The 10,812-nt window shown below is 46.1% G+C and overlaps 1 protein-coding gene across 2 annotated transcripts in view; it reads right to left on the reverse strand.

Moving 5' to 3' along the window:
* FBLN5 (fibulin 5) overlaps positions 1 to 10,812 on the reverse strand; it is a 38,255-nt gene that overhangs the window by 26,415 nt on the left and 1,028 nt on the right. For both annotated transcript variants that reach the window (XM_075329652.1, XM_075329651.1), the window contains exon 2: positions 7,796 to 7,850. In XM_075329652.1, the coding sequence (XP_075185767.1) occupies positions 7,796 to 7,850 (55 nt within the window). The remainder of the gene's footprint in view (positions 1 to 7,795; positions 7,851 to 10,812) is intronic.

Genomic DNA, 10,812 nt, shown 5'->3' on the forward strand with positions numbered 1-10,812 from the left:
TGGATCGTAAACAGATCAAGCAATGACAGAATCTATGGATGGTGGCTGCGGAGTGTCATCAGAAAGAAAGGGGGCTATAGTGGTCACTCATTTTTTGGGGTTTTGTTTTTGCATGTCAGGAATGTTTATTTCTATATGTTGTGCAGTTATATTGGTTTACCTGGTGACAATAAACAAGTGAGATGGGAATAGATTTGGATTTTATTAAGTTGCCTAATAATTCTGCACAGTAATAGTCACCTGCACAAACAGATCCTCCTAAGAAGCCAAATCTAAAAACCCCTCCAACTGCCAAAAATATTAAGCTTTGATATTTATGAGTCTTTTGGGTGATTGAGAACATAGTTGTTGATCAATAATAAAAAAAAAATCCTCTAAAAAACAACTTGCCTAATAATTCTGCACACGGTGTAGAGAGAAAACAGGATATCCTGTGCTGCATCGCAGTGACAGCTTCCAAGTGACAGTCTGCAGAAGCAGCTTTGGATGTGACTAGAGCATACAGCGTGATGTAACTGCAGACAGCGCAGCGGTATATATGTGGATTCAGGAGAGACATTGCAGCCTTCAGGTCACATTCGTCCGCCGCCGCCTCGCTACACGATGTATTTGTAATGTATGTAATGTAGTATTTTGGTATAAACATTTTAGGTTCTTGTAATTAAAAAAAAAAAAAACAAACGTAGGAAACTGCAATTTTTGGTGACAAGTTGTGCAGCGTTACGGTATCAGATTGCCTTTAAGGGAACCTGGCGCGCAGCCGTCCAATGGGATCCCACGCTGAGCCAGCTGTGCTCGCTGGCCGCAGAACACAGCGGTTTGGGAATTGACATTGGATACACGTTTCTGGGATTATCTCAAAACCAAAACCTGCTTTTTCCAATTGGAAAAAAATAGAAGAAAGAAGTGAATCAAAGCTGGACTGAAAACTACCAAGGAGCGCTGCTCTGGAGCCCCAAGTGGGAGGAAAGGGACAATACATGCCACCATTACTACGCAATAGAAAAGCACCTTTGTAAATGAATATGCAGGAACAGTAGGTAATATAGTCATAGGGCTGCTTTAAGAGCAGTCACATTATGAAGCACTCCACTGTAAGAGCGATCACACCATGAAGCACTCCACTGTAAGAGCGATCACATCATGAAGCACTCCACTGTAAGAGCGGTCACATCATGAAGCACTCCACTGTAAGAGCGATCACATCATGAAGCACTCCATTGTAAGGGCGGTCAGATCATGAAGCACTCCACTGTAAGAGCGGTCAGATCATGAAGCACTCCATTGTAAGAGCGATCACATCATGAAGCACTCCACTGTAAGAGCGGTCAGATCATGAAGCACTCCACTGTAAGAGTGGTCACATCATGAAGCACTCCACTGTAAGAGCGGTCACATCATGAAGCACTCCACTGTAAGAGCAGTCACATCATGAAGCACTCCACTGTAAGAGCAGTCACATCATGAAGCACTCCACTGTAAGAGCGGTCAGATCATGAAGCACTCCATTGTAAGAGCGATCACATCATGAAGCACTCCATTGTAAGAGCGATCACATCATGAAGCACTCCACTGTAAGAGCGGTCAGATCATGAAGCACTCCATTGTAAGAGCGATCACATCATGAAGCACTCCACTGTAAGAGCGGTCAGATCATGAAGCACTCCACTGTAAGAGCGATCACATCATGAAGCACTCCACTGTAAGAGCGGTCACATCATGAAGCACTCCACTGTAAGAGCGGTCACATCATGAAGCACTCCACTGTAAGAGCGGTCACATCATGAAGCACTCCACTGTAAAGGCGGTCAGATCATGAAGCACTCCATTGTAAGAGCGATCACATCATGAAGCACTCCACTGTAAGAGCGATCACATCATGAAGCACTCCACTGTAAGAGCGGTCACATCATGAAGCACTCCACTGTAAGAGCGATCACATCATGAAGCACTCCATTGTAAGGGCGGTCAGATCATGAAGCACTCCACTGTAAGAGCGGTCAGATCATGAAGCACTCCATTGTAAGAGCGATCACATCATGAAGCACTCCACTGTAAGAGCGATCACATCATGAAGCACTCCACTGTAAGAGCGATCACATCATGAAGCACTCCACTGTAAGAGCGGTCAGATCATGAAGCACTCCACTGTAAGAGCGGTCACATCATGAAGCACTCCACTGTAAGAGCGGTCACATCATGAAGCACTCCACTGTAAGAGCAGTCACATCATGAAGCACTCCACTGTAAGGGCGGTCACATCATGAAGCACTCCACAGTAAGAGCGGTCAGATCATGAAGCACTCCATTGTAAGAGCGATCACATCATGAAGCACTCCATTGTAAGAGCGATCACATCATGAAGCACTCCATTGTAAGAGCGATCACATCATGAAGCACTCCACTGTAAGAGCGGTCAGATCATGAAGCACTCCACTGTAAGAGCGATCACATCATGAAGCACTCCACTGTAAGAGCGGTCACATCATGAAGCACTCCACTGTAAGAGCGGTCACATCATGAAGCACTCCACTGTAAGAGCGGTCAGATCATGAAGCACTCCATTGTAAGAGCGGTCACATCATGAAGCACTCCACTGTAAGAGCGATCACATCATGAAGCACTCCACTGTAAGAGCGGTCACATCATTAAGCACTCCATTGTAAGAGCGATCACATCATGAAGCACTTCACTGTAAGAGCAGTCAGATCATGAAGCACTCCACTGTAAGAGCGGTCACATCATGAAGCACTCCACTGTAAGAGCGGTCAGATCATGAAGCACTCCACTGTAAGAGCGGTCAGATCATGAAGCACTCCACTGTAAGAGCGGTCAGATCATGAAGCACTCCACTGTAAGAGCAGTCACATCATGAAGCACTCCATTGTAAGAGCAGTCACATCATGAAGCACTCCATTGTAAGAGCAGTCACATCATGAAGCACTCCACTGTAAGAGCGGTCAGATCATGAAGCACTCCATTGTAAGAGCGGTCACACCATGAAGCACTCCACTGTAAGAGCGGTCAGATCATGAAGCACTCCACTGTAAGAGCGGTCAGATCATGAAGCACTCCATTGTAAGAGCGGTCACACCATGAAGCACTCCACTGTAAGAGCGGTCAGATCATGAAGCACTCCATTGTAAGAGCGGTCACACCATGAAGCACTCCACTGTAAGAGCGGTCAGATCATGAAGCACTCCACTGTAAGAGCGGTCAGATCATGAAGCACTCCACTGTAAGAGCAGTCACATCATGAAGCACTCCACTGTAAGAGCAGTCACATCATGAAGCACTCCACAGTAAGAGCGGTCACATCATGAAGCACTCCACTGTAAGAGCGGTCAGATCATGAAGCACTCCACTGTAAGAGCGGTCAGATCATAAAGCACTCCACTGTAAGAGCGGTCAGATCATGAAGCACTCCATTGTAAGAGCGATCACACCATGAAGCACTCCACTGTAAGAGCGGTCAGATCATGAAGCACTCCACTGTAAGAGCGGTCACATCATGAAGCACTCCACTGTAAGAGCGGTCAGATCATGAAGCACTCCATTGTAAGAGCAGTCACATCATGAAGCACTCCACTGTAAGAGCGGTCAGATCATGAAGCACTCCATTGTAAGAGCGATCACATCATGAAGCACTCCATTGTAAGAGCGATCACATCATGAAGCACTCCATTGTAAGAGCGATCACATCATGAAGCACTCCACTGTAAGAGCGGTCAGATCATGAAGCACTCCATTGTAAGAGCGATCACATCATGAAGCACTCCACTGTAAGAGCGGTCAGATCATGAAGCACTCCACTGTAAGAGCAGTCACATCATGAAGCACTCCACTGTAAGAGCAGTCACATCATGAAGCACTCCACAGTAAGAGCGGTCAGATCATGAAGCACTCCACTGTAAGAGCGGTCAGATCATGAAGCACTCCACTGTAAGAGCGGTCACACCATGAAGCACTCCACTGTAAGAGCAGTCACACCATGAAGCACTCCACTGTAAGAGCGATCAGATCATGAAGCACTCCACAGTAAGAGCGGTCAGATCATGAAGCACTCCACTGTAAGAGCGATCACATCATGAAGCACTCCACAGTAAGAGCGGTCAGATCATGAAGCACTCCATTGTAAGAGCGATCACATCATGAAGCACTCCATTGTAAGAGCGATCACACCATGAAGCACTCCACTGTAAGAGCGGTCACATCATGAAGCACTCCACTGTAAGAGCTGTCACATCATGAAGCACTCCACTGTAAGAGCAGTCACATCATGAAGCACTCCACTGTAAGAGCAGTCACATCATGAAGCACTCCACTGTAAGAGCGGTCAGATCATGAAGCACTCCATTGTAAGAGCGATCACATCATGAAGCACTCCATTGTAAGAGCGATCACATCATGAAGCACTCCACTGTAAGAGCGGTCAGATCATGAAGCACTCCATTGTAAGAGCGATCACATCATGAAGCACTCCACTGTAAGAGCGGTCAGATCATGAAGCACTCCACTGTAAGAGCGATCACATCATTAAGCACTCCACTGTAAGAGCGGTCACATCATGAAGCACTCCACTGTAAGAGCGGTCACATCATGAAGCACTCCACTGTAAGAGCGGTCACATCATGAAGCACTCCACTGTAAAGGCGGTCAGATCATGAAGCACTCCATTGTAAGAGCGATCACATCATGAAGCACTCCACTGTAAGAGCAATCACATCATGAAGCACTCCACTGTAAGAGCGGTCACATCATGAAGCACTCCACTGTAAGAGCGATCACATCATGAAGCACTCCATTGTAAGGGCGGTCAGATCATGAAGCACTCCACTGTAAGAGCGGTCAGATCATGAAGCACTCCATTGTAAGAGCGATCACATAATGAAGCACTCCACTGTAAGAGCGATCACATCATGAAGCACTCCACTGTAAGAGCGGTCACATCATGAAGCACTCCACTGTAAGAGCGATCACATCATGAAGCACTCCATTGTAAGAGCGATCACATCATGAAGCACTCCACTGTAAGTGCGATCACATCATGAAGCACTCCACTGTAAGAGCGGTCAGATCATGAAGCACTCCACTGTAAGAGCGGTCACATCATGAAGCACTCCACTGTAAGAGCGGTCACATCATGAAGCACTCCACTGTAAGAGCAGTCACATCATGAAGCACTCCACTGTAAGGGCGGTCACATCATGAAGCACTCCACTGTAAGAGCGGTCAGATCATGAAGCACTCCATTGTAAGAGCGATCACATCATGAAGCACTCCATTGTAAGAGCGATCACATTATGAAGCACTCCACTGTAAGAGCGGTCAGATCATGAAGCACTCCATTGTAAGAGCGATCACATCATGAAGCACTCCACTGTAAGAGCGGTCAGATCATGAAGCACTCCACTGTAAGAGCGATCACATCATGAAGCACTCCACTGTAAGAGCGGTCAGATCATGAAGCACTCCACTGTAAGAGCGATCACATCATGAAGCACTCCACTGTAAGAGCGATCACATCATGAAGCACTCCACTGTAAGAGCGGTCACATCATGAAGCACTCCACTGTAAGAGCGGTCACATCATGAAGCACTCCACTGTAAGAGCGGTCAGATCATGAAGCACTCCATTGTAAGAGCGGTCACATCATGAAGCACTCCACTGTAAGAGCGATCACATCATGAAGCACTCCACTGTAAGAGCGGTCACATCATTAAGCACTCCATTGTAAGAGCGATCACATCATGAAGCACTTCACTGTAAGAGCAGTCAGATCATGAAGCACTCCACTGTAAGAGCGGTCACATCATGAAGCACTCCACTGTAAGAGCGGTCAGATCATGAAGCACTCCACTGTAAGAGCGGTCACATCATGAAGCACTCCACTGTAAGAGCGGTCAGATCATGAAGCACTCCACTGTAAGAGCAGTCACATCATGAAGCACTCCATTGTAAGAGCAGTCACATCATGAAGCACTCCATTGTAAGAGCAGTCACATCATGAAGCACTCCATTGTAAGAGCAGTCACATCATGAAGCACTCCACTGTAAGAGCAGTCACATCATGAAGCACTCCACAGTAAGAGCGGTCACATCATGAAGCACTCCACTGTAAGAGCGGTCAGATCATGAAGCACTCCACTGTAAGAGCAGTCACACCATGAAGCACTCCACTGTAAGAGCGGTCAGATCATGAAGCACTCCACAGTAAGAGCGGTCAGATCATGAAGCACTCCACTGTAAGAGCAGTCACACCATGAAGCACTCCACTGTAAGAGCGATCAGATCATGAAGCACTCCACAGTAAGAGCGGTCAGATCATGAAGCACTCCACTGTAAGAGCGATCACACCATGAAGCACTCCACTGTAAGAGCGGTCACACCATGAAGCACTCCACTGTAAGAGCGATCACATCATGAAGCACTCCACAGTAAGAGCGGTCAGATCATGAAGCACTCCACAGTAAGAGCGGTCAGATCATGAAGCACTCCATTGTAAGAGCGATCACATCATGAAGCACTCCATTGTAAGAGCGATCACACCATGAAGCACTCCACTGTAAGAGCGATCACACCATGAAGCACTCCACTGTAAGAGCGATCACATCATGAAGCACTCCACTGTAAGAGCGGTCAGATCATGAAGCACTCCATTGTAAGAGCGATCACACCATGAAGCACTCCACAGTAAGAGCGGTCACATCATGAAGCACTCCACTGTAAGAGCGGTCACATCATGAAGCACTCCACTGTAAGAGCGGTCAGATCATGAAGCACTCCATTGTAAGAGCGGCCACACCATGAAGCACTCCACTGTAAGAGCGGTCACACCATGAAGCACTTCACTGCAAGAGCGGCCACACCATGAAGCACTCCACTGTAAGAGCGGTCACACCATGAAGCACTCCACAGTAAGAGCGGTCACATCATGAAGCACTCCACTGTAAGAGCGGTCACATCATGAAGCACTCTACTGTAAGAGCGGTCACACCATGAAGCACTCCACTGTAAGAGCGGTCACACCATGAAGCACTCCACTGTAAGAGCGGTCAGATCATGAAGCACTGCACAGTAAGAGCGGCCACATCATGAAGCACTCCACTGTAAGAGCGATCACACCATGAAGCACTGCACAGTAAGAGCGGCCACATCATGAAGCACTCCACTGTAAGAGCGGTCACACCATGAAGCACTCCATTGTAAGAGCGGTCAGATCAAGAAGCACTCCACTGTAAGAGCGGTCACATCATGAAGCACTCCACTGTAAGAGCGGCCACACCATGAAGCACTCCACTGTAAGAGCGGTCAGATCATGAAGCACTCCACTGTAAGAGCAGTCACATCATGAAGCACTCCACTGTAAGAGCGGTCACATCATGAAGCACTCCACTGTAAAGGCGGTCACATCATGAAGCACTCCACTGTAAGAGCGGCCACATCATGAAGCACTCCACTGTAAAGGTGGTCAGATGATGAAGCACTCCACTGTAAGAGCGGCCACATCATGAAGCACTTCACTGTAAGAGCGGTCAGATCATGAAGCACTTCACTGTAAAGGCGGTCACATCATGAAGCACTTCACTGTAAAGGCGGTCACATCATGAAGCACTCCCCTGTGGAGGTCTCGACCATAAAAGCGGTGACGCTATGCAGATCTCTATTGTAAAGTGGTCACACAACGGATTCTCTATCGTAGGAGCACGCACCCCGATTCCCAAACCATGAAGTACAAGATGTTTTTTTTTCACGAGAAGGACGTATTTACCATATGCTTTGGCTGTTGCTCACCTGTCCGTGCGCTGTGTCTGGGAGGCAGAGGCTGAGTGTGAGTGCGGCCAAAATCCTAGAACACAAGCAAAGTCAGTTCATCCACAACATCCTCAACCTGACGGCAGCTCCGAAACCCCACAAACCGGTCATTAGGAGCATTCACCAAAGAGTAATGTATGACAGCAAACACATGCTGAGTGCAGCTCTGGAGTGTAATATAGGATGTAACTCAGAATCAGTAATGTAATGTATGTACACAGTGACTGCACCAGCAGAATAGTGAGTGCAGCTCTGGAGTATAATACAGGAGGTAACGCAGGATCAGTAATGTAATGTATCTACACAGTGACTGCACCAGCAGAATAGTGAGTGCAGCTCTGGAGTATAATACAGGAGGTAACGCAGGATCAGTAATGTATGTATCTACACAGTGACTGCACCAGCAGAATAGTGAGTGCAGCTCTGGAGTATAATACAGGAGGTAACGCAGGATCAGTAATGTAATGTATCTACACAGTGACTGCACCAGCAGAATAGTGAGTGCAGCTCTGGAGTATAATACAGGAGGTAACTCAGGATCAGTAATGTAATGTATGTACACAGTGACTGCACCAGCAGAATAGTGAGTGCAGCTCTGGAGTATAATACAGGATGTATCTCATGATCAGTGCAGGATCAGCAATGTTGCTTGCATATTGGTTCCTGTTGCAACCTTGTTTATGCAGGGGGCGGTTTTAGCAACAATTTTAGTTGTTAAACATCTCCCACCAAGAATGTAACTATAATACTGCCTTTAAACATTTTTATCAATTTTATTATTTATTATTAAAGCTTATTTGTAAGATGAGGACTTTCTGCACATTGCGTTACACTGAAGGGCCGTGGTGCTCTGCCTGATTTGTGAGGGGCTCACCAGGGGAGAGGGGTAAGGGTTGGGATCATATTTAGGATGTGTGGAATGATGCGGATCATCTGCAGAAAGTGTAAAGCGCGACTTTCTACGAGTGATGGAGGCGTGCAATGTGCTTTACAGATGTGCAAGGAGGAGGTGCAGCATGGTCGCCTGCGGTGGCACTACAAGGCTCAGCATTTCCTTTCAGCTTGCCAAGCACAGATGTTATACAGTTTATAGTCATGCAGTGTTTTTTCAGAACACTATTAGTATAATTGGTAATGCGCGCTCTCTTAAAGGGACGCTGTTTAATTGTATTTTCCCCTCAAATTAAAGTAAGTAAATTAGGTATTACAAATGAAGCACAGAAATCAAAAGGACAAGATATGTCCTCTAGAAAGTAAGACGCTTGTGTGCATAGTATGTGCTCTGGATAATAGATGCAGGTACTCACAGCCAGGAACGTAGATGGGAGACTACAGTAGTAATTGGGAAACGGACCCTTGGTGATCAGTGCGTTATAAATTAACTGGACACAGTGTACATACAGTAACACCATTTATCCTGTACTGATCCTGAGTTACCTCCTGTATTATACTCCAGAGCTGCACTCACTATTCTGCTGGTGCAGTCACTGTGTACATACATTACATTACTGATCCTGAGTTACCTCCTGTATTATACTCCAGAGCTGCACTCACTATTCTGCTGGTGCAGTCACTATGTACGTACATTACATTACTGATCCTGAGTTACCTCCTGTATTATACTCCAGAGCTGCACTCACTATTCTGCTGGTGTAGTCACTGTGTACATACATTACTGATCCTGAGTTACCTCCTGTATTATACTCCAGAGCTGCACTCACTATTCTGCTGGTGCAGTCACTGTGTACATACATTACATTACTGATCCTGAGTTACCTCCTGTATTATACTCCAGAGCTGCACTCACTATTCTGCTGGTGCAGTCACTGTGTACATACATTACATTACTGATCCTGAGTTATATCCTGTATTATACTCCAGAGCTGCACTCACTATTCTGCTGGTGCAGTCACTGTGTACATACATTACATTACTGATCCTGAGTTACCTCCTGTATTATATTCCAGAGCTGCACTCACTATTCTGCTGGTGCAGTCACTGTGTACATACATTACTGATCCTGAGTTACCTCCTGTATTATACTCCAGAGCTGCACTCACTATTCTGCTGGTGCAGTCACTGTGTACATACATTACATTACTGATCCTGAGTTACATCCTGTATTATACTCCAGAGCTCCACTCACTATTCTGCTGGTGCAGTCACAGTGTACATACATTACTGATCCTGAGTTACCTCCTGTATTATACTCCAGAGCTCCACTCACTATTCTGCTGGTGCAGTCACTGTGTACATACATTACTGATCCTGAGTTACCTCCTGTATTATACTCCAGAGCTGCACTCACTATTCTGCTGGTGCAGTCACTGTGTACATACATTACATTACTGATCCTGAGTTATATCCTGTATTATACTCCAGAGCTGCACTCACTATTCTGCTGGTGCAGTCACTGTGTACATACATTACTGATCCTGAGTTACCTCCTGTATTATACTCCAGAGCTGCACTCCCTATTCTGCTGGTGCAGTCACTGTGTACATACATTACTGATCCTGAGTTACCTCCTGTATTATACTCCAGAGCTGCACTCACTATTCTGCTGGTGCAGTCACTGTGTACATACATTACTGATCCTGAGTTACCTCCTGTATTATACTCCAGAGCTGCACTCCCTATTCTGCTGGTGCAGTCACTGTGTACATACATTACTGATCCTGAGTTACCTCCTGTATTATACTCCAGAGCTGCACTCACTATTCTGCTGGTGCAGTCACTGTGTACATACATTACTGATCCTGAGTTACCTCCTGTATTATGCTCCAGAGCTGCACTCACTATTCTGCTGGTGCAGTCACTGTGTACATATGTTACATGTCTTACCCTGTATTATACTCGTCACATTCCAAGTAGCAATCACAATGTTGCAGGTTACTTTTGATAAGACAGCAGTGCATTGTGGGAGCTCTGCTTGACATTTGCAGCTTTAGATGTGAATGAAAATAAAATAAAAACTCCAAACAAACAGAAAACGA

The sequence above is a fragment of the Anomaloglossus baeobatrachus genome, chromosome 12 (genome assembly GCF_048569485.1).
Source record: "Anomaloglossus baeobatrachus isolate aAnoBae1 chromosome 12, aAnoBae1.hap1, whole genome shotgun sequence".
In the NCBI taxonomy this organism is placed as follows: Eukaryota; Metazoa; Chordata; class Amphibia; order Anura; family Aromobatidae; genus Anomaloglossus; species Anomaloglossus baeobatrachus.